Source organism: Macrotis lagotis, chromosome 5 (assembly GCF_037893015.1).
Source record: "Macrotis lagotis isolate mMagLag1 chromosome 5, bilby.v1.9.chrom.fasta, whole genome shotgun sequence".
NCBI lineage: Eukaryota > Metazoa > Chordata > Mammalia > Peramelemorphia > Peramelidae > Macrotis > Macrotis lagotis.
The window spans coordinates 110263662-110288663 of record NC_133662.1 but is presented as its reverse complement, the minus strand read 5'-3'; the positions used below and the strand labels follow the sequence as shown (position 1 = coordinate 110288663).

The window sequence follows — 25002 nt, the reverse complement described above, 5'->3', positions numbered from 1 at the left end:
TTGCAATGAATGACCAATCTTGGTCCCAGAGAATAATAGAAAGAAATTTCCCTCTACTCAGCAGTGAGGATGTGCATATAAGATTATCCACGAGTATTAAAATCACTTTTCTAAAGCCTTTGATTAAAGTGAAATGAGGTCAAAAAGGCAGGAGCCTGGATGTGCTCCTGGGCAGAGAGTCATTGTCTTTTGTTAACAAATCCCAATTTTTCTGCTTCTTTTTAAAAAATGGATCTGGGAACTTTTAGCCAATAGACAAAGCATATGGATACAATGAAAAGAGTTTAGTACTTGAAGTCACAGGATGTGGCATTGTATCTAAATCTACTATTTATATCTCTACCTGCTCATGGACACAAGTATGCCTACAAAGGAACAGGCACAGTGTGAAGCCTTGAGGATATTAAGAAAGGCAAAAACAGCTCCTGTCCTCAAGGAGTTCCCAGTCTGACAGGGGAAGAAACAAGATATAGACAAGATTAATTGGAGGAGATAAGAGGAATGAAACAAGCATTAAGGGATGAATCTCTTCCTCTGAGTCTCAGTTCCTCATATGAAAAATAGATAATCTCTAAAATTCTTTCTAGGGCAGTTGATGGTTCAGTGGATAGGGAGCCAGGCCTAGAGCTAGGAAGACTCAAGACTCATTTTCATAAATTCATTCAGTCTCAGATACTTATTAGCTGTGTGACCCTGGGCAAGTAAGTCATGTAACCCTGTTTGCCTCAGTTTCCTCATCCGTAGAATGAGGAAAAGGAAATGGGAAACCACTCTAGTATCTTGGCCAAGAGAACTTCAAATGAGGTCAGGAAGAGTTGGACAAGAATGAAACAAATGAACAACAACAAAAAAATCCTTTCTGATTCTATATCTATGATTCTTTAATATATCAAAGGTGTGCTACTGTGTTTTCTATAACAATAAAATAGAAATGATTGAACTTGGCAGGTAGTACAGCATAATTTTTTTCTCTCCAAGGCCTCTCAATAGCTTTCTCAGAGCCATCATTGACCTATATGACTGCAGACAAATAACTGGGTTCTGAAAAGGCTATTTTAGGAAAAAATATTTTCCCAGTGGTAGGAGCATAGAATTTAGATCTAGAATTAACGGATCAAATCAATCAACAAACATTTAATAAATCCCTATAATGGTCCTATATTATTCCATGTTTTCAAGAAGACTTTACTTAAAATCTTGCCCTCAGATACTTAATAGCTATGTGATCCCAGGAAAATTTCTTAAGGTTTCTTAGTCTCAGTTTTCTCATTTGTAAAAACCAATCTCCTAGAGTTGTGGGAAGAATCAATGAGATTACATGTGCAAAATGCTTCACCAACCTTCAAGTACTAGAGGAAACTCTTTTAATATCATCATTATTATTTTCATGCTAAGAACTGTGCTAGGTCCTGATGATTCAAAGATAAAAATGAAACTGCCCTAACCCTCAAGGAGTCTGTAAACTAGTCAGGGCAGATAGCATATAAATTTAAACATCATATAATCCAACATGCTCTTTATCTACATGTTATCTCCCCTGACTAGACCATAAGTTCCTTGAGGACTAAGGTCATTTCACTCTTGTCTAGGGCCACACAAGTAGTATGGATCACAAATAGAACTTATACCTTGACTTTCCTGATTCTACATCCCATTTCTTCTAGAAATTAAAAAAAATTTTTTTGTGTGTTATGGAACCTTTGGCAGGCTGATGAAGCCTATGAATTCCCTTTCAGAATAATGTGTGTGGTGTTTTGATTTTAATTCTTAATGGAGGAAAATGTTAAATTTCAATTAAAGTTGAGTAAAAATTAAAATATAAATTTTTTCCTCTTCTAAATTTGTAGACCTTCCAGGTTAAGAACTCCTGCTATAGTTTCTAGTTATCATCACATCTTGTGTTTCTTAAGTTTAAGCAAGCTTTTATGGCAATTCATTTCTAAACCATCTCCATTGTTCACAAAGGCAGATGTCACTGGACTCCCCTTGCTCAGCACACATATCTTAGTGGAGCCTTTGAGCTAGAACTCAATTCAAGAGACCCATTGAATTAGCCTTTGTTTTCTTCTATTTAACTGAAACCAAGCCAGAACTTTCTAGGGGTTGTTTTTAACCAAAATTTGTCCTGGAACAATACTGAAAAAAGGTACGCCAAGGTCTTTGAAAGACTTAGTAATGCTTGGCCACTTCAAAAATAGTAGTAATAGTGTTGTGCTTGGCAACATGGAGAGGGAGAATGGGGTGAAAGGCACCTTTGATTCCTATGGCACTTTCCTTCTGAAAAACTAAGTGTGTCTGATTTTGTCCAAAGGACTGAATGATTTATTCGTTCTATTTATTCATTCATTCAACAAATCTTTCACAGTGTTCTTAAGGTAGGCTGCATTTTGCCAAGCATAATTTCACACAAATGGGATCATGATGCAGTGGAAAGGACCCTGGAGTCAGGAATATCTGGCCCATGTAAAAAGGGGATAACAATACCTATAGTATCTGCCAATGAGTGGCTGTGAGGCTCAAATGAGAATTCATGTAAACTTGCTTCGCAAAATTTAAAATGTTATGGGACTGTTTATTCTTCTGCTCTTCCTCTTCCCCTTCTCCCTCTGTCCCCACCTCTTCATCTTCAAGCTGTTTACAGACTCCACAATCTATGATCCTATGATTCTGGAGCCGGAGAAATAAGAGGAATCAAATACAATGAAAAGAGGGGTGGTTCCGGGTTCAAATCTTTGCTCTTCCTCTCACTAGCTGTGTAACCTCAAGCCAGAGTTTCTCTCTAACCTGTTTCCTCATTTCTTTGTCTCCCTGGGCTTTTTCTCTGACTGCTTTTTTTCCCAGGAACTCCATTCTAAGGAAAACACCTTGGGTAGCTGGGTCTTCATCCCTCTCCTCTAAAGGTAGTGAAGTTCAAATATAGCCTCAGTCACTTACTAGTTAGTAAATCATTGAACTTCTACTTCAGTTTCATCATCTATAAAGTGGGGATATTGAGAGCACCCATTACCTCCCAGGGCTGTTGTGATGATCAAATGAGATAATAATTGTAAAGTCACTATATTTCAAGCTTTATATAAATAGTATTATTATTATTATTACTAGTTGTGTGACCTGGACAAGTCATTTTACCTCTGTTTGCTTCAATTTCCTTATCTATAAAATGGGAATGATAATAGCACCTGCCTCCCAGGTTGAATGTGAAGATTGAAGATTGAATGTATTTGTAAGCCTTTAGCCTAGTTTCTAGAATAGAATAGGTGTTTAATAAATAATTCTTTTCCAGACTCCCCCCCCCCCCCCCCCCCCCCACCCCCCCCCCCCCCCCCCGCCTTTTGACTTCCTTTTATGTATTGTCTTGTTGTTAATGTTGCTGCTGAATTGTGTCCAACTCTTTGTGACCATACTGGCTCTAGAGTATTCTTGGCAAAGATACTGGAGGGGTTGGCTATTTCTTCTCCAGTGTGTTAAGGCAAACAGAGGTTGTTGAATGACTTGCCCAGTGTCACCTAGCTAGCAAATATTTAAGGTCTTCCTGATTCCAAGCCCGGCACTCTATTCACTAAGCTCGCTCATTGCCTCATGTAAGGTCTTACCTCCTTTAAAATATAAGCACCCAAAGGCAGGGACAGTCCTTTTTGTTAGTATTTGTATTTTTAGCCCTATGCTAAGTGCACTTAATAAATGTTTATTTATTTGTTGAGTCTAAGGTATCTTCCAGGATCAAATCTATGATCCTGTGACCCAGATGTCTCTGGAACATAATCAAGTAAATTCTCAGTGATGTCTTTTTTGACTTGACTATGAAACTATGAACCAAGAAAATGGCCTCATATACATTTGAACAATCTAGAGAATAAATCTCAAGGACAGAAAAATCTAAATAATGACTGTGGTCCCAATTCTGCTGGGTGAGTAAACCCAGCAAATATTTCTCTTGGCGTTCATTAATTTGTGGCTGGCCTTCCTGCTTCATTCCTGGGACATCGGGTTATTTTCTAACACCAGTGAGCTGCTCTGCTCATAGCCTTCCTCTTACTTCTCCAAACACAATATTTAAGGAACAACTCTCTAGACCACAAAACCCTCTGAAAGAAGGTCAGAATTGGGTCATTAGCACAAAATTAAATTGAAGGGGAAATAAAGAACTTCATGTGAAGGACTGAGCTGGAGTTGGGACTCATCTGGGTCACATGGTCCATGAGGGTCTGCCTTACAGAAATAAGTCCCAATTTCAGAGGAAGGGAAGGTCATAGGGTCCTAGAGAACTAGGGCTGGGAAGGTACTCAGAAGAAACCCAGAGAGGTTGTGGTTGACACAGGTTTGAATATGAACCCAGGGCTTTGAGTCTAAACTTCCTATTTCACCATTGCCTCAATTTGTTGACCCCATGTTTTGTTACCACAGATAATATATCATTAACATTTTCATACATGTAGATCTTTTTTTTTTTTTGCTGTCAAAACCTTTCTTTGGGGGTTGCAGAAGTGAGGACTTTGGGTCAAAGGGTAGAGTAGAAAGGATACAGTTTAGGAGACCTAGGTTTCAATCCAGGGTCTTTCATTTACTAGCTTCGAGATCTTGGCCATTTACCCAGTGAGACCCTGGTCCACTTTACCCCTCCAGGCCTTTAATTCTTCAGTGGACAGAGTGTGGGACTTGGAGTCAGGAAGACTTGAGTTCAAATTCTGACTCTGATACTTTCCAACTATGTGACCCCAGACAAAGTCACTTATCTTCCATCTTCCTCAGTTTCCTCTTCTATAAAATGGGATCATAGTAGCACCTACCTTCCAGGATTGTTGTGAAGCTGAAATAAAGTAATTTTGTAAAGTTCTTTACAAACATTAAATGCTAGTTATTATTATATTTACACATATCTGTAAAAATGTTAATAAACTGGATGATCTCTATGGTCATTTTGAGCCTTAATATCTTCTGTTTTTATTGTATTGATGAGAGAGAGAGAGAGAGACAGAGAGACAGAGAGACAGAGAGACATAAAGAAACAGAAACAGAGAGACAGAGAGAGAAACAGAAAGGGAGAGCCAGAGGCAGAGAAAATGTACACTTTGAAGTGGATCTCTTATTTCTTAGGTAAAAGGAAATCCTAAAATTTCTACTAATGCACATCACCATTTACTCGTCAACTCATAATCTTAGAACAAGAGTTCTTATCCTGAATTTCATTAATTTGTTTTTCAAAAAAATGCTTTGACAACTGTTATTTTAATATCATCAATTTCCTTTGTAATCAAATGTATTTTCTCTATGTTTTAAAAACCTCAATCTTAGAAGGGGCCCATAAACTCTACTATACTGCCAAAGGGGTTCATGACACAGAAAAGCTTTAGGATCCCTATCTTAGAAAATTGCCTAGGGAACAGAGATGTCAAATAACTTGCCTAAAGTCATACAGCTAGCATGTGTCAGAGACAGGATTTGAACCCAGGTTTTTTTCCTGGCTCTGAGGTCTTCTCTCTAAGCACTATGCCAAGTTGGCTCTTCAACCAGGGAATGTACATAATACTGCTTAAAAAAGGAATAGCTATGGGGTGGCTAGGTGGTACAGTGGATAGAGCACCAGCCCTGGAGTCAGGAGTACCTGAGTTCAAATCTGGCCTCAGACACTTAATAATTACCTAGCCGTGTGGCCTTGGGCAAGTCACTTAACTCCATTTGCCCTGCAAAAATCTAAAAAAAAAAAAAAAAAGGAATGGCTATAAAACATCTCACCTTGTAGTCTGCTGGTGTATAATGCACATAATGGTGAGATCCCAGGCCCCCAATAGTACCAGAACCTCCTCCTCTTGCAGTATTTATCCAAGAGACATCTTCACCACTGGAAACTAGGTTCCCTGCCTTTGATGTAAGACTTGAGGTTTGAATTGTTAGTGTTCTCTCAACAGATCTGAAATAATTCAAAGTTCCTAAGCAGATATGCTGAAACAAAGACAAAAAAAGGTTCAGAAGTCATACTATGCACTAATAGTATGGCCTTGGGCAAGACAGTTAGCTCTCTTAGGCATACCTGGAGCTCTCTGATTCTTAGGTGCCGGAGATACAGGAAGGACAAATAGGCTCCTTTCGTCATGATAGGATTTTTTTCACCAATCTCATCACCTTCATCAAATCCCAGCAGTTGGAGGGCCCCGAGGTAACTGTACCTTTTACAGATATAAGAAATGTTACATCGACTTTTCCTCAGTGATTTGTCACTTAGATTCATTGTCACAAATTAATAAGACATATAGTATTTAAAGGTTGCAAAACATCTTGCATGTGTTATCTAGTTTGTATCTAGTTGTAAATCTATGAAGAGGGCACAATGGATAGAACCCTAGTCCTGTAGTCAAGAGGACCTAAATTCAAATCCAATCTCAAGATACTTTCTATGTGACCCTGGACAAGTCATTTAACCCTAATTGCCTCCAAACAAAAATGAAATAAATCTGTGATCCTAGGGGAAAAGAGGCTTCTCTTTAGCTAGTAATGCTGCCTCCTCTTGGATTACCTTCTATCTAGTATACATAAATATGTGTATACAGAAACACATACATGTATTTTTATATTATATATACATAAATATCCATCCTCTGTTCTATATGATGTTTCCTCCATTAGAAAATAAGCTCCTTGGGCTGGGATTGTTTTTGCCTTTCTTTCATCTCCAGCAAGTAGCAGGTGCTTAACCAATAATCATTAAACCCCGGCTAAATGCCAACATCATGCTGAGTGCTTAATAAATTCTAGTTGACTAACAACTCTGTGAGGTAGGTAAAGATGACAGGTATGATTACTCTCATTTTTTAAATGGGAAAAATCAGGTTCAGAAAGGTGGAGTTTCTTCTAGCAAGTATCATAGGTGAAATTCAGATCCAGCGCTCTCCTGACTTCAAGTCTAGAACTTTTCCCCTTACCACACAATCTCTAAATAGAAAAAAATTGTCTTTAATATAAGGGTTTTTTAATTACTTCCTTTGGAAATTTCACTGTGTGTGTGTGTGTGTGTGTGTGTGTGTGTGTGTGTGTGTGTGAGAGAGAGAGAGAGAGAGAGAGAGAGAGAGAGATTAACAACAGTGCTAACAGAAATCTCTCCTAAGAAACACTTTTTTAAGACTGTGAATTCTATTGACTGACATCCATCTATCTTTCCTTCAACAGATTTGTTTTTTTCCCCTGCATCAAACATTTTTTATCTAACACAAAAGTCAGACATTAATTGGTATTGTGTATTGCCAAAAAAGACTTTCTTTGAGTCTTGCATGAATTTATCTGATTTCACCCTGTACCCTGTTTGTTTCTTCTTCCTCGAAGGAATCCCAGCATACTGACTGGGATTGATTTGGGGTCCATCAGTGTCAATGCCATTCATGGAAAGATCTTCCTCAGTATTTTCTCCCTGGGGTGATAAGAGGAATAAAGGGAAACAAAAAAGGCTTAATTAGAATTATATGACTATAATACTGCTCTGGAGTGATTCTCCTTTTAGTCATGGTGCTTCTACTTGGACTATCACTTCCATCTCCTTTCTACCTGTAACCTGGACTGTACTCCTGGATCTCTCAGCTTTGATGGGTCAATTTTAGCCTTATCTTGCCAAAGACTGAGCTTCTGAAAACTATGCCCCCCTCAACTTTTCTAATGTACTGTTCTGCCAGTTAGACTATCATGTTTGCTTGTATTTTTTGGCATACAGTAAGCTTTTAACACATTTTCTACCTATCTACCTACCTGTAGATTCTCTACTTCAATCATTGATCAATCAATCACTTCATTTATTAATTTGAAAATAAATCATGGAAATACTTGATTTACCCTCATGCTTCAACAATTTACTCTCATGATTTCAACAATTTGGCCATTTTTTTTTTCCACCAGTGGAGATCATACCTCTCCCCAGGTAAGTCTTTTTTTTTATTTTTTTTTTAGGTTTTTGCAAGGCAAATAGGATTAAGTGGCTTGTCCAAGGCCACACAGCTAGGTCATTATTAAGTGTCTGAGCCCGGATTTGAACCTAGGTACTCCTGACTCCAGGACCTGTGCTTTATCCACTGTGCCACCTAGCCATCCCCCCAGGTAAGTCTTTATGAAGTTTTCTGGCTAAATAAATTTAGTGACTATTTACCATTTTTAATAAACCCTTCTGGACTGTTCCTGAGATAACAGATATGTTGGTACCTGGCCCCTTCCTAAGCTTTTCCACCTTGTCAGATCTTGACAGAATTTGAACTCAATGTGGGGCATAACTTCTGACCATTCAAGGTCTCTTTCATAACCCTTGAAGGTAACATGACTTTGATTTACTTGAATTTCTCTCTTTTAAAATTATTTTTCTTTTTTTTGATATCAAAACCCAGTGGTGGAGGCAGCTAGGTGGCAGAGTAGTTAGAGCACTGGCCCTGGAATCAGGAGGACCTGAGTTTAAATCTGGGCCCAGACACTTAATAATTGCCTAGCTGTGTGACCTTGGGCAAATCACTTAACTCCATTGCCTTGCAAAAAAACCCAAAACCCAGTGCTGTTGGCAGTGGTTATCTGGAAAATGAAGACATTGTGTGATGTTCCTGAGGGAGCATAGAGATTGCAGACCTTCTCGAAACTTCCTATTCCTTTTTCTAGGAATTTAATCACTTCCATGGAAACTCAACAACTTATATGTCCATAGTGTGTAATACGCATTCTAGAAGAACTGGTTTCTGTTCTTCTCTGAAGAGCACTGGGGGAAAATAGATGTGATTCCCTAAGAATAAAGACACTGGGTGTTTGTTTATTTGTGAAAGCTTACTATAAAACTTCATTTGACTTTGGCTGATTTTTAAAATTATACACCACATGGAGAGAATGGGAATTTAAAAATAAAATTTAAAAATGCTAATGATATAGAATCTGATCTCCCTGGGTTTTGTTATCAGTGAAATAAGGGGTTGGATCAGATCCCTCTAAATGTTAAGCTCTCTTTCTACTCTGAATCTGTGAATCTATGGGCATTAAAAAAAATTCCAGTTTTAAAAATGAATGTTAAAAATTATTTTACATAAAACTCAGGGAAAATAAAATTTGAAATAAACTTTAAAAAAAATTCCAAAGTTCTTACTTTCTCTTAATTCCAGATGTGATTTTTGCTAAAAGAGATCATAGGACTAAAAACTAATGGAGTTGAAAAGGATTTTAGAAGCCATTTTGTCCAATTCCTTAATTTGATAGATGAGGAAATTGAGACTAGTGTTGTAAATTGATTTAACCCAAATCATAAAGATAGTGAGTTCAAATCCAAGTCTTTGGCCTCTGGAGTCCATATTCTCTCCACTGTACTACTCCACAAATGGGTGAGTTAATTTCCAGAAAGAGATGGTATGGAGGATGTTGGTATAGGTGGTTAGAATCAAGTCAGTGTTGGAAGACAACAGTTAAATAGCTTTGATGGATGGAATATGAAGCTTGATGCATGTTTGGTGGCAAGGACCAGCCAGTAAATATAGGAAGTTAGTTGTGCTAATTGTGCTCAAGCTCAGTCACTAATCAACTGTGTGAGAGCTACAAAGATGAATGGAGCAACTTCCCCAGTGACTGGGGTTTTAGTACTGAATAACAACCCTGAGAACTCATTTTCCATGTTCTACTTTAAGCTACTTAGTGATGGGAAAACTCACTACCGTAGTTCATTCCATTTCTGGACAGTTCTAACTCTTAGGAGCATTTTCCTCACATAATCTAATTTTACAAATTCAAATCAGATATGAAAGCCTTCAAATATTAAAGGTTGCCATCATGTCCCTTATAAATCTTCTCTAACAGAAAATTAAATATCTATAGTTTTTTCAACATTATTTTTATATGAGGTAATTTTGAGTTCACTCACCATCCTGGTCATTTTCTTCCAGGCATGTAAAATATAGCATCTAGAATTGGATATGTTACTCCAAGGGTGATCTGGCCAGGAAAGTATATTATGAATCTTGCTCCTCTTAATGAAAACTAAGGGAAGAATTATCTAATTTTTCCACTGCCTAATGAGCCTGTTTCATTAATCATAAAAAGTGTTGTATTTCCTTTACAAGTTATTATGATGATCAAATCAGATCCTTATAAATATTTGTAAACTTTAGAGTTCTATCAAAATATCTGCTGATTCATATTGAACTTGGGGCCTACTAGATCCTTCACACGTGCAAGCCTTATCTTCAAGGAAGCTAGATCACATGTCTGGCCTGGAATCAGGAAGATTTGAATTCAAATCCAGCTATGTAGCCTTGGGAAACTACTTAATCTTTGCCTTAGATTCCTCAAGGACAAAAAGGGAGCACATAATAGTTTCTGAGGCAGGATTTGAACTTAGACTTCCTGATCACATTCCATACTCTATTTTCTATGCCACCCAGCTGACATTTTGATAGCACTTTTAAGTTTACAAATATTTATGAGGATTTCATTTGATCATCATAATAAACTGTAAAGGAAATACAACAGGTATTTTCTTTTTTATGATTAAGGAAAAAGAAAATATAGAGTGGGTAGGTAAGAGGGGAAGAAATCAGCAAAATATATCATCAGTTTAGTGGCTTGTGATTTCCTTGGGTTTTTGTCTCAGGGACAGCTGATGTGGTCTTAGAATGAAAGTTACTGGTCAGGATCTTTCTCCCATCAGACAGTAGTCATTTCACTGGGTCCTAAAATTATAGAGAACTACTTGGAGGTAGAAATATAATGGTGAACTCAGGTTATGCTATAAGATATTTTCATGAAATGACTGGAAAACATGGAAGCCCTTCTGGATAGCTAATCTATCCAAAAGTGAGGGAGAGGCATCATTTACTGGATATGATAGAAGAAAGGAGAGAGAGAGACACAAACTCAGGAGAAAGAGGGTGGACCATAGCTCACAGAAAAAAATTGCACAGAAAAAAAAATCAAATATCTGAACAAATGTTTTATAGATAAGGAAATTTAGAACACTTAGAATGACTTAGAACAAGATATAATATAGAAAAGATGTGTTGACTATAATCTAAAATGATTATAACAATTTATCTATCTCTATATGCACATATATATTTTCCTAGGGCCAATCACACAGTCTGTAACACTACCATCACCATCATCATCATCATCATCATCATCATCATCACTAGATACCATAGTGTGCTGGACTTGAAGTCAGGAAAATTCACCTTTGTGAATTCAAATCTGGCCTCAGGCACTTAAAAGCTATGGGCCTCTGGGCAATCATTTGACCTGTTTGCCTCAGTTTCCTCCTCTGTAAAATAAGCTGGAGAAAAAAATGGCAAACCAGTTCAGCATTTCTGCCAAGAAAATCCCAAATGAGATCATGAAGAGCTGGAAATGGATGAAATGACTGCACAATAAATCATTTATTTAATGCTTACAGTGCCAGGTACTTGCTAAGTTTTTATACTTAGCATTATCATCTTATTTTCATAACAGTCCTGGGAAGTAAGTTATATCTATTATTCCATTTTCCAGATGAGGAAACTGAGAAAACACTAGATCAACTGACTGGTACAGGGTCACATAGTTAGTAGGTGTCTGAGATCAAATTTGAATCTGAATTCTCCTGATTGCTAGCCCAGTGTTTTATCTACAGCACCATCTAATTATTCCTTAAAGAATGAAGGAAAGATGAGCAGAGAGCTGAGATTCCAATCACATACTTTATTTAGAGACAATATTCTTCTAGCATGTTAAATTGATGCATGTTAAATTGGGCATTCCAGGACTGATTACCTTTAAGGGACCATTAGTTCAGATCACCTTAGCAAAACAGCTACTTTGGACAAAAAAACCAAGGATGCAATGCCCAAGCAAGTATTCACTCCTTTTTTTAAATATGGAAGTTTAACAATGCAATCATAGTAGGCAAAGAATATTTTCATTCACAAAATGTTGCATGAGATGAGAATGTATATTTAGTAATAAGATGAAGTTTTAAAAATTATTCTTAGACTAATTTTAATCATAAAGATTGGTGTAATCCCCTATACCCCAAAAACCCAAAATGGAGGAAAAATCAATGTTGTCCGGACTGTGACACATAATTCATGAATCTTAGACCATATAGAAGGTGATAGTCTGGGTCCATAACTAAGTAGAGAAACTTTTGGGTAGGAGCCAAGCTGGCAGTGTGAAGCTAGCATGCTCCTGGAGCTTTTCCTTACATAATGTTAAATAAAGCCTCTATACAAACATTAAAGTTACAGATCCTTACCAAAAATAAAAGAAAAGATCAAAACAAGTTTTTAATTGTAGATATCATAGAGGATCTTCAGTGAAGGTCTGTCTCTTTTGAGGGGAATGGGGGGAAGTAAAGTAAAGCCCAGCTAGGTGGGAGAGCAGGAAAACCAACTGGAAGTTTTTAGCCACAGCACAGCCCAGTTCCCGGCAGCTAGACAACAGCATAGTTCTCAGCAGTTAGATAGCAAATCAATAGGGAAGGTCCCAACCCCAGATAAAATCTGAACCCTAGTAACACTGGGGCAAAAAACAAAACTGATTTGGGAACAAACCACTGCATAGGCAGGGCCTGAACATAAAGGAGGAAACAAATCTCTGCATAGGCAACAACTTGGCCAGTGATAAGCCAGGTATTAGACCCCAGTCCCAGCACAAAAAGCTTGGGTCTATACTCCTTATACTCTAGAAGCAGAGCTCAAACAATTGAAATGAGAAAAAAAAATTAGAAGAGTACTAACCATAGAAAGCTACTATGCAGATAGAGATGATGAAAATGTCATCTCAAAAGAAGAAATTACCTACATGAGAAGTCTCAAAGGAGTCTATAAATTGGACTCAAATTCAAAACCTCATAGAATAATTTAAAAAGCAAAGAAGAGAGGAAGAAAAAAATAGAAAAAAGACATGAGAGTCATGAAAGAAAATTATGAAAAGTTGATGAAAGAAACCAACTCCTTTAAAAGTAAAATTAACTAACTGGAAAAAAATGTAACTCTTCAAAAAATAAAATTGACCAACTAGAAAAAGAATGGCAACTCAACTAAAACTCATATCAACTATCTGGAAAGGGTATGCAACTCAGCAAAAAAGTAAAATTGACCAACTGGATAAGGAAACACAAAAGCTAACTGAAGAAAATAAAATCCTAAAAATCAGAATTGGACAAATAGAAATCAATGAATCTATGAGATACCAAGATTCCATCAAACAAAGTCAAAAGGTTGAAAGAATTGAAGAAAAAGTAAAGTACCTTTAAGGAAAAACAAATGACTTGGAAAATAAGATTCAGGAGAGGTAAGTTATGAATTATTGTTCTACCAGAAAACCTAGTTTAAAAAAAGAGCCTGGAAAATATCTTTCAGGAAATTATCAGGGAAAACTGTCCAAATCTGCAAGATCAAGAAGACAAAATAACCATTGAAAGAGTACACAGAACTCCTCTAGAAAGAGATCCTAGAATAACTCCAAGGACAATCATATCCAAATTCAAGAAAAAGTACTGCAAGCAACAAAAAAGAAGCAATTTAAATACAAAAGAAGCACAATCAGAATTACATAGGACTTATCATTTTCAACACTGAAGGATTGGAGGGTCTGGAATATGGTATTTCAGAGGGCAAAAGACCTTGTATTACATCCAGTAATTTACTACCCTACAAAATCCAGCATATTCTGTCAGGGGAAAAGATGGACATTCAATGAAATTGAGGACTTCTCAGATTTCCTGATAAAAAACCAGAACTGAACAGAGAATTCGATCTTCAAATTCAAGACTCAAGAGATGCATAAAAAGTTACACAGATGGGGGGAGAAAACCCAAACAAATGTTAATCAAGAATATTGAATTGTATACAACTCTACTAGGAAAGATAACATTTGTAGTTCTTGAGAATTGTACTTTTCTTAGGATTACTCAAAGAGTTGCATATAGGTGAAGAGATTGTACTTAAATGATGTGAGTATGGTTAGTTCTTGTTCTTCTATTGAAGTAGACCAAAATGACATCACTATGTTTGAGACAAATTACAGGGCATTGGACTGCAGCTGAAGAGACCAATATGAGCTCAGAATGCTCCACCACAAATAGCTCGGGTGAAAAGTTGAGGTGTTTAAATATATGTGTCTCCCTTTTCCTTTGTCCTCTGCCTTGCTCATAGAACTCAGCACTTTCTCTGATAAGGGTATCCTTTGCTGGGGGATCCTGTGCCAGTGTCTCTCATACCTTATAATCAATTGTAAAGTTTTTAAGAGAGACCTTCAGGGTGTCCCAGTACTTGGAGTACTTAGAGGCTCTATATATAATTAAGTCAGAAATGACTTTACTTTACTAGTTACTTAGAGGTTTATAGTACCAAAGGGCTGGGAGTGGGAACCCACTTAAAAGGGTTGGCCCTAAAGAGATTATAATGTGATTTTATCTTAATACACAACTAAGTAAAGGAGATTGGCCTGAACCATGTTGAAGGTATTTCTTTTAATAGTCTCAAATTCTTATTGCCACAAAAGGCTATCTCTTTAATATCAGTATTCTCCTATGCTGTCATTTGGCTAGGAATCAAGGAACACAATAATCTTAGAAGAATGACAAATTCAGATGTCCCATTAAGACAAGGTCAGTCAGTGTATAAGGCAACTTCAGTATATTACCAATGCATGCAAGCATTAATAGAACAAACAGTACTGAGGACTTGAAGCAAGGCATAACAGATATAGAAGTGGGCCTCCAGCTCATTGGAGGAATTCTTCATGGAACATGGCAAAAAAACCACACCAGATGATTTGTAGTGGTGGCAAAATATATGCAGATGAAACAATCAACAAGCATTTTATAAATCAGTTCATTATGTGCCAAACTAGACAAAAATGATATCATTCTTTACTTCAAGAATTTGTGTGAGTGTTATAGAGAAAAACAAAAGTCTCTAACCTCAGGAATTTACATTCCAATCAAGTATCAAAATAAGGTCTTTTATTAGAATATTCACCCAGCCCCTGATTTTTTTTAGCATGCTAATTTAAGTCAGTATAGTTGCTTTCCTTGCTTAATTTAACTAAACAGATGAGAACCCAAGGATCAGAAGGAACCCTAAAAATTTATTTAGTTGGTTCCATTCACCAAAGAAAAAAGGAGCACAGTTGCTCAAATGCAAATACAGGTTCAGCTAGCTGCTCCCAGTAGGTGTTGAATCAGTATTTCTTGGCTAATTGAAGTTAGGTGATCCAGTGGATAGTGTTGGGCTTGGAGTCTTGAGTTCAAGATACTTCTCATACACTTACTTACTAGCTCCAAGACCCTGGGCAAGTGACTTCAACTTTCCTTGCCTCAGTTTCCTCAGCAGTAAAATGGGGATAATGACAGTGTGTGTGTGTGTGTGTGTGTGTGTGTGTGTGTGTGTGTGTGTTGTTAGAATGCACTTTGGACTTTTCAAACCTACAACAAAGCACACAGCTGTTGGGTTTGCAGCCCTGGGGCTCCTTACAGCCAATTGACCTTGATCTCTGTTCTAGAAGACAGGCAATGTGGAGAGGGTTCCACTCACTGTCTGACATAATGATTCCCTGCACTGACACACTCAAGTTCCTATGAAACAGCATAAATAGGAAGGTAGATGTTGTTGTTTAGGTAAAAAGTAAAATGATTTGGAAGTTATACAGCTGCCCCTACTCATTCCCTTGCCTTAGATCATGGGATCCCAGTTTTAGGACCAGACATTCTTTCTTCTTTCGAAGCTTGAGGAACTTCCAAGAAGAGAAGATGCTGATTTACCCCTATAGAATCCTGAGAGCCTGGGGGGCTGCTAAGATTCCATAAGCCTTCTGACTATAAAATACATTTTGTGTCCAGTATTCAGAGTTGGGTTTTCTCCTTGGCCAGTTCCAGGAATAACATTTGTGATTCAGTGAAGGCCAAAGGAAGTGGTTTTCTTATTTTTTCAAAGTTTGGACATTTAATACAACCCACACCTTTGCCAAAGTTCTCTAAATTTCCTTTTGCTACAAGCAAAGCTCTATTACCTCTGCAAATGCTGGAAAGTGGTAGTAGAGATAAAGAAAAAATTATGGCTAACTTATTTCCACCCCCCCACCCCCCCAGTGGTATGACCAGTGGAGACCTGGTGAAAGAAGGAACCCTGTCTTAGCTCACTTACTACTGCCCATATTTCTTACTTCCACCTGGGTGATCTCCCTATTCCAATCATTTCCTGCTTTCAATCAAATTCAACAAACATTTATTTTCTAGTTCTAGTTCAAGAGTTCTTAATGTGGAGTCTCTGAACATGTGTTTTTAAAAAATATTTTGATAACTATATTCAATATTAGTTTTCTTTGTAATCCTATATATTTTATTTATTGCATTTAAAACCATTATTCTGAGAAGAGATTATTACCTATATTATCTAATTGCATAGGAATACTCTCTCTCTCTCTCTCTCTCATAGGTTAAGAACCCTGATCTATCTTAGAAATGCTTTTATTTAGTTACTCATGTACATTTTGTACAGATGATGCCAAACCTTTGTGTAGAGAGAGCTTGTCTTAAAAAAAACAAAAAAAAAGAAAAGCCTGGGTGTGAATCCTTCATCTCATACATGCATACTGACTGTGTGACCCAGGGCAAATCCCTTAATCTCTTGATATTCTCAGGCAGATATCTAGTCAATAAGCTACAGAGAAAGTGGAAGGGAGTTTCCTTGTCCAGAGTTCCTTTTATCAGTGAAATCACAGGTCCAGATTCTTTCCCCCATATTTTTATGCAGAGGCATGTGAGTAGATAATATGAGCATTATTTTTTTTTCCTAAGCTCAAGCTTCTCCTAAGGAAGTATTCTCTTTCTCCTATTTCATTCTGAGCTCAGGTCCTTGTCCCTCTGCAATGTTTATTTTCTCTCTCTCTCTCTCTCTCTCCCCCACTATGTGTAAAAGTAAGAGTACTTGTAAATGCACACACATATACATATATACACACATTTATGTATATATACATATATTTATATATACACTATACACATATAAACACTAAGGCTTCACTCTGATACATAGAGAGGCAGCCATGTAGCACAGTGGATAAAGTCCTGGACCCAGCGTTAGGATGAACTAAGTCCACATCTGGCCTCAGATACTAACTGTGTGACTCTGGACAAGTCTCTTCACCTCTGTTTGATTAAGTTTCCTCAATTGTAAATTGAGGATAATAATAGCATCAATGAGATATTTGTAAAGCACTTAGCACAGTGCCTATTACATAGTGGGCATTTAATAAATGTTTATTTCCTTCCTTCCTTTTAGAACATAGGTTGTAGAGAGATGGTTCTGTGTTACTGAAGGAGATTTTTCACTGGTATTCTGTACTCCTATAAACCACATATCCAATAAAAAATAAACTTTTAAACCATCAACAAGCATTATATTCAATGGGGAGAGGCTAGAGGCATTCCCAATAAGATCAGGGGTGAAACAAGGGTGCCCATTATCACCACTACTATTCAATATTGTATTAGAAATGTTAGCTTCAACAATTAGAGAAGAAAAAGAAATTGAAGGAATTAGATTTGGGAAGGAAGAGACAAAACTCTCATTCTTTGCAGATGACATGATGGTCTACCTAGAGAATTCCAGGAAATCATCCAAAAAACTACTGGAAACAATTAGCAATTTTAGCTAAGTTGCAGGTTATAAAATAAACCCTCATAAATCCTCAACTTTTCTATATATGTCTGGCAAGATACAGCAGGAAGAGCTAGAAAGAGAAATCCCATTCAAAGTAACCTCAGACAATATAAAATACCTGGGAGTCTATTTGCCAAGACAGACTCAGAAACTTTTTGAAAACAATTATAAAACACTTTTCACACAAATTAAATCAGATTTAAATAACTGGGCAAATATCAGCTGCTCATGGATAGGTAGAGCTAATATAATAAAAATGACAGTTCCACCAAAACTAAACTACCTGTTTATGCCAAAATTCCAAAAAATTACTTTAATGAGTTAGAAAAAGTTGTAAGTGAATTCATATGGAGAAATAAAAAAAGAATTTCCAGGAATTTAATGAAAAAAATACAAAAAGGGGTTTGGCTCTACCGATCTAAAATTATATTATAAAGCATCAATCATCAAAACTGTCTGATATTGGCTAAGAAATAGAGTGGTGGACCAGTGGAATAGACTAGGTATAATAGCAGGAAATGATTATAGTAGTCTGCTGTTTAATAAACCCAAAGAGTTCAGCTATTGGGATAAAAACTTTCTCTTTGATAAAAACTGCTGGGAAAATTGGAAGTTAGTATGAAAGAAACTTAGATTAGATCAACACTTCACACCCTTTACCAAGATAAGATCCAAATGGTTACAGGATGTAGACATAAAAAAACAATACTATAAGCAAATTAGAAGATCAAGGACTACTTTACCTGTCAGATCTATGGAAAGGGGAGCAGTTTATGACTAAGGAAGAGATGGAGAATATCACCAAAAACAAACTAGATGATTTCGATTATCTTAAATTAAAAGGCTTTTTCACAGATAAAACCACTGTAACCAAGATCAAAAGAAATGTAGTAAATTGGGAAACAATCTTTACAACTAATGATTCTGACAAAGGACTCATTTCTAAAATATACATAGAACTGAGTCATATTTTTAAAACAAAAAGCCATTCCCCAATTGACAAATGGTCAAAGGATATGCAAAGGCAATTTACAGATGAGGAGATCAAAGCAATCCACAGCCACATGGAAAATTGCTCTAAATCATTAATTGTTAGAGAAATGCAAATTAAAGCTTCTCTGAGGTACCACCTCACACCTCTCAGACTGGCCAATATGACCAGAAAGGATAATGATCATTGTTGGAAGGGTTGTGGGAAATCTGGGACACTATTACATTGTTGGTGAAGCTGTGAACTCATCCAACCTTTCTGGAGAGAAATTTGGAACTACACCCAAAGGGCAACAAAAATGAGCATACCCTTTGACCCAACAATACCACTACTGGGTCTATACCCTGAAGAGATGATGAAAAAGGGTAAAAACATCACTTATACAAATATATATAGCAGCCCTGTTTGTGGTGGCAAAGAATTGGAAATCAAGTAAATGTCCTTCAATTGGGGAATGGCTTAGCAAACTGTGGTATATGTATGTCATGGAACACTATTGTTCTATTAGAAACCAGGAGGGATGGGAATTCAGGGAAGCCTGGAGGTTATTTGCATGAACTGATGCTGAGTGAGATGAGCAGAACCAGAAAAACACTGTACCCGCTAACAGCAACATGGGGGTGATTTTCAACCTTGATGGACTTGCTCATTCCATCAGTGCAACAATCAGGGACATTTTGGGGCTGTCTGCAATAGAGAGTGCCATCTGTATCCAGATAAAGAGCTGTGGAGTTTGAACAAAGTTCAAGGACTATTCCCTTTAATTTAGGGAAAAAACCAGATATCTTATTGTCTGATCTTGTTATCTCTTATACTTTTTGTTTCTTCCTTAAGGATATGATTTCTCTTTCATCACACTCAATTTGGATCAATGTACAACATGTAAACAAAGTAAAGATTGACAGATTGCTTTCCGTGGGGGAGTGGGGGAGGGAAGTAAGATTGAGGGAAAAATTGTAAAACTCAAATAAAATGTTTAATAAAAAATAAATAAACTTTTAAGTAATATATATGTATACATATATATATATATATATATATATATATATACACATATGCTATACATGAACATATGCTATCTGCCTCAGTAGAATGTAATCTCCCTGAAGGCAGGTTCTATTTCATTTTTATATTTGTATAGGGTCTAGCATAGTTACTTGCAAATAGAAACTGATGATTAAATGGTTGTTGATTGAAGAAGAGAAGGATGCCAACAAGAGACATAAGAAGGGACAAGAGGTGTTTATGTGAATATATGGAGATGGGAGAGGATCAGAGAGCAATCAGCATCTGTTTATAGAGTGGAACATGGAGACTGTGAAAGAGAACTAAGGCAACTAATGAAGGTTGTTGAACAGGGGTGTGACATGGCCAGACGTCCTTTAATAGTTTTATTTTTGGCAGTTATGTGAAGAATGAACTAGAAAGGAGAGTGATTAAGGATTGGGGAACCATTTATGAAGATGAAATAAAATTTAATAAAAGTCTAAACTAGCATTGTGATTGTGTGAATGGAAAGGAAGGACAAGACGTGAGAAGTACTGTAAAGTCAGAATCAACAGAAGTGAAAAAGAGTTGAAGATGACAGTCCTATTTCAAATCTAAGTGACTGGAAGGATGGTAGAGAAATAATGGAGTTGGGGCAATTTTAGGAAGAAGGGGATGAATTTGAGGTCCCCGCACGGTATCTAGGTGGAGATAATTAGACAGTAGTGGCAATGCAAGGCTAGAGTTGAAGAGAGAATAAGGATGACTATAATATTTGGAGTCATCTGTATAGAAAGGCTTCAATTCTCTCTTCAGTTGTCCTTACCTATTACAATGATTCCAGCTTCATTCCAGTATTTCCAGTTTAATAAGAGCTAGAGCTGAAAGGAATCTTTCAAGGCTTCAAACTCCACACCTTTAGTTTTACAGATGATACCCAGAACTTAGCAAAGAAATGTTTGAAGCAGGATTTGAATATAGATCTTCTTGACTCAGAGCTTCATCTGCTACACCTTACTTCTCTTCTCAAAGTCAACTACCTACCAACATTATTGCTTTTGCTCATCCATTCAGTCATGTCTAACTCTTCAGCGTCCCATGGACCATAGCACCACCCACTATCTGACTGCTGCTACTCAGAATTGCCCTAATTCCAAGATGGCACTTCCCTCTGATCACAATTTATTTTTCTTTTGTTTCACGCACTCCTTTTTACTGGCGTATAATCTGTGTTCCCTTTAATTATTGTTGTCTTTTAAAACATAGGTACTTTGTTCCCAAACAGAGTTGAATCTCCTTGAGGGCAAAAGTCTCTTTGTATACACTGACATCCAATAGAGTTGATGCTGAACCATAAATAGTTCTTGTTTTGGAAAATGTTGATCATGAGCCTAGCTCTGCTAGGAAGGACCACTCAAAAAGTTTTTAAAGCAAAATGCTACCATGGCATATTTCTTATATATGCAACCCCAGGTGCTTGCTTATGAGGTGTACCCATTACTTCTATCTGAAATACCTGGTGCAAGTTGATGTTGCTATAAATTTCCTCCCAGATTTGATCATAGGCTCCCTGGTCTAAACCCCGGGGATTCACAAAGGAATGAAGTGCTAAAGCTGGCTCCAGGGCTGCTGATGCACGAGCCTGCAGAGCCTCCATCACCCGCAGTGGGTTGGAAACCTGAAAGGGAACACAGAAAAGGACAAATGATTAGGAGAAGCACCACATTTTTTTTTTCCCTATACTGAGATGTGGTGTTACTTCAAGCTATTTTAATGATTTATTCCCTTCAGATCTAACCTAAGACCCTCATTTTGCAGCTAAGGAAAATACAAGGCAATATAGTATAAGGAAAAAAGGACTGACTCTGGAATAAGAAAACTTATGTTCAATCATAATTCCTCTCCTCCATCTAACCTAGAGAAACTCATTTAATTTCACAATTTCCTTATTTGTGAGAGAGGGGGTTGGATTAGATGATCTTGATGTTCCTTTACCCTTTAACTCCTATGCTATTGCAAAGTCTAGAAATATTGAATGATTTGTTCAAAGTCAGAGGAACTGAGAAAGAATTCAAATCTTCTGACCCTCATCCTACCAGACCACAATTATCTCTTGCAAGACTGGTTAGAAACGTCCCTCATATGAGTCATCATACTCACATTTAAATAATAAAGTTAAGATCCTTTGAACGTGATGCCAGCAAGATACATTGAGAGTATTTAAAAATGAACAAACCTTACCTTCAAAAACTTTGTATGAAGTTGCATCAATGCATCAATTCTGTTTCGTTCTTTTAGTTTGGTTAAAAGCTTCTGTTGCCAAGGATCACATTTTGGCTTAATCTGTGTGACAGTTTTATCATCATCATCATCATCACCACCACCACTACCATCATCATCATCATCATCAAGTAACAACAATTCTCACATATTATTCCCCCAAACATCCAAATTCCAAACTAATATGAAATGTGTAATTGAAGGTAGAGACTGAGATGAGGAATTTTTGTCAGAGAGCTAAGATACTATGAGAGCAGAATAGTTTAATAAGTTCATAGACATGCAGATGCCATAGCATAAAAGCAGTGGCTCAGTGTGAGACAATAACAGTACTACAACATCTTTAGTTATGAAGGGATATTAAATACATTGCAATCAGGTACATGAGTAGAAAATGTAATCTGAAGATTCAGGAAAAGTTTCCCTGCTTTTTGAAATTCTACCATCAGAAACAATACCTCTAAATTATATAAATGTAAATGACCTTGAAAAATTCATACTAGTATAGCTGGTCAGTGACATATAAGATTAGTTCAAAGACTAGGCTTGTATCAACATATACTGAAACAGAAATTATTAACATATACTGACCCTTTTATATACACACATATAATGAAACAATAATGTAGTGACATATAAATCTATGTATACAATGACAATATACACACAAGTTACATCAGTAATACATATATTGATATGTATATAAATATGACATGCTAACAGATACATGAATTGGTGCAGACAGATTAGTGCACATTATGAGTCATAAATACATCCATATTGGGCTCAAATCCCAATTCATTCCAATGACTTTAAGAAAATCCCTTAATTTCTCCCTTAGTCTCCTTATCTGTAAAATGAAACAGTTGAACTAGAAGACCCCTGAGGTTCCTTCCATCTCTAGATTTATGTCTATGAGCCCAAGATGGAAGACTAAGTACTTATAGCATCTGGGTTGGATTCTCCCCATGTCCTGCAGGACTCTGCTCCAGGAGTGGGGAGATGTCACCTGTTAGCTCTGAAAACTTCTTAGGAGTGTGATACCTGGAAGTTTATCTACAGACTGCTTTGGTGAAGAGTCTCTAATGCTACTCTAAAATTTCTGTCAGTGACCTCACCATAATACACAATAAAGAGACAGAAGACTAAGATTAGATGACCATCCTTACCTTTATGAAGGGAATCCAATTGGCTGTCTTTTTTAAAGCCATGATAGGTTTTAATAAATCCCAGTTTTCAACTTTAGCCACTTTGACATCATAGGCTGGAAATACTTTCAATCTCTGTTGTTCATGAAAGATGCTCTGAAACTTCTGCACAACCTAAAAGGGACAAGGGAAAGGAGGTGAGAGTCCCAGAGAAAGTGTCAAGAATTTGGCAATTGAAAAAGTTTATCAGATATAGCAAACATTATATTCTAACATGTCTTTGAGTTGAGGTGGCTGATTTTGAAGGGAACACCATCATGTCATCTACAAATGATATTTTGACTTCTTCATTTCTTAAGTTAATCTTCTTAAGATGTTTCCCCTGTGCTGTTACAGTTGCTAGAATTTCCAATTACTATACCAAGTAAAGAAAAGGAAGCATAATGGGGACTTAGAGGGAATGATGAATAGTGTTATTATATTTTATGCATGAAAATCATTTAAATTTAAATTAACTAAACAATTTAGCAGTTTTCACTGAAGTTAAATGTTAAGTTTTTAATTAAATATATATTTCCCTGGGTAATAGAGTGATAATGGAAATCTTCAGTTTGTAGAACTAGAGGACCTCCTAAGGAGCTAGTTATATACTCTGGCCCCTTCCAAAGAGACATACATCTTGCTAGGATGGCACAGGAATTTTCCAATTAGTTCCCATTGACTAGGGCTGTTGAAGATGATTGAGAATGACAGTGTCAGTGGGAAAGACTCCTTGTTGGAGGAATCTGCCTTTATATGTTCTACAAGGACTGTGGAAACAGCTCTCTTTGGCCCCCCCCTGGGGGGATGGAGAACTCTCTTTGAGCACTTTCTCTTTCTTGGACTCCAATCTTGTCCTCACATTTCTCTTTTAGAAACACATACATTTGGATACAGAGTTTTTCAAGTACCAGGGAAAAGAGCTCCATTTCATCAGCAGAATTCTTTAGATCCTCTGGGTTGTAGCAGATTTTGAAATGAGATAGAAGGAATTCTAGCTGAGGCTTCAGTTCTACCACTTCTGTTTTATGGTGGGGAAGAATAGAGGTGGCTTCTTTTCCGATTGACCCTATAAAAGAAACCCAAAATCAAATATACTAAAAAGCAATGAGAGTATGACTATGAGGGAGAATGGAGAAACTGGTATAAGCAGTGGGTAGAGGCTTCTCCTCCGATATATGTAGTGGTGAGTGGAAAGATCTCATGACTTGGAATCAGAAAGCCGGGGTTCAAAATCTGCCTCAGACAATTAGTAGTTGTGTGATCCTGTGTGAGTATCTGAACCTCTCCAAGTCTTAGTGTTTTCATATGTAAAATGAGGATCATAATACTTGTAGTACCTACCTCACAAGGCTATGGCAAACAAGATACTCTGTAAATGTTGGTTATTATTAATATTGTTACCTTAAATAATTATTAATTATTGTATACAATATAATAATTATTAATATTACTTATAATAATAACAATAATGTTTTATCCACTATTTATTTTGACTATAGGGAAACAAAACAAAAGCTCTTCCCATTGAATTTGCCTAATTTTTAGATTCTTTTTTTGGTCTGAAATTGGGAAAGTCCCACAAACAAAATTACTTTTACATATATGTATCTGCCATTATAAGAATTTGGTTAGATTACACACACAGAAAGCTATGTATTTATCCCTTCATCTAATATTAATTTAGAGCCTATTATGTACTGACACCACATTTACAAGCACTTTGTCTCTCCCTATCCTTAACCTTATCATAAATAACAATAGCACATCAAAGAATAACATAGTTCTTAGACCCTCTGCAAACATTAGTTTAACTGTTGGGTGTCTTTATAGATTATCTCTGACCAATGATTTGATGTACTATAGGAAGACACTTATATTGTTATTCTCACATAAAGCATAAAGAAGCTACAGTTAAAAT

General features: G+C 36.7%; 1 protein-coding gene across 2 annotated transcripts in view; it reads right to left on the bottom strand.

The window, feature by feature from the left end:
* Positions 1-25002, bottom strand: part of LOC141487779 (uncharacterized) — a 201212-nt gene that overhangs the window by 144315 nt on the left and 31895 nt on the right. For both annotated transcript variants that reach the window (XM_074187305.1, XM_074187306.1), the window contains 7 exons: positions 23993-24150; positions 23064-23216; positions 21856-21957; positions 21131-21292; positions 7290-7399; positions 6029-6164; positions 5734-5940 (listed from right to left, as the gene is read on the bottom strand). In XM_074187305.1, the coding sequence (XP_074043406.1) occupies positions 5734-5940; positions 6029-6164; positions 7290-7399; positions 21131-21292; positions 21856-21957; positions 23064-23216; positions 23993-24150 (1028 nt within the window). The remainder of the gene's footprint in view (positions 1-5733; positions 5941-6028; positions 6165-7289; positions 7400-21130; positions 21293-21855; positions 21958-23063; positions 23217-23992; positions 24151-25002) is intronic.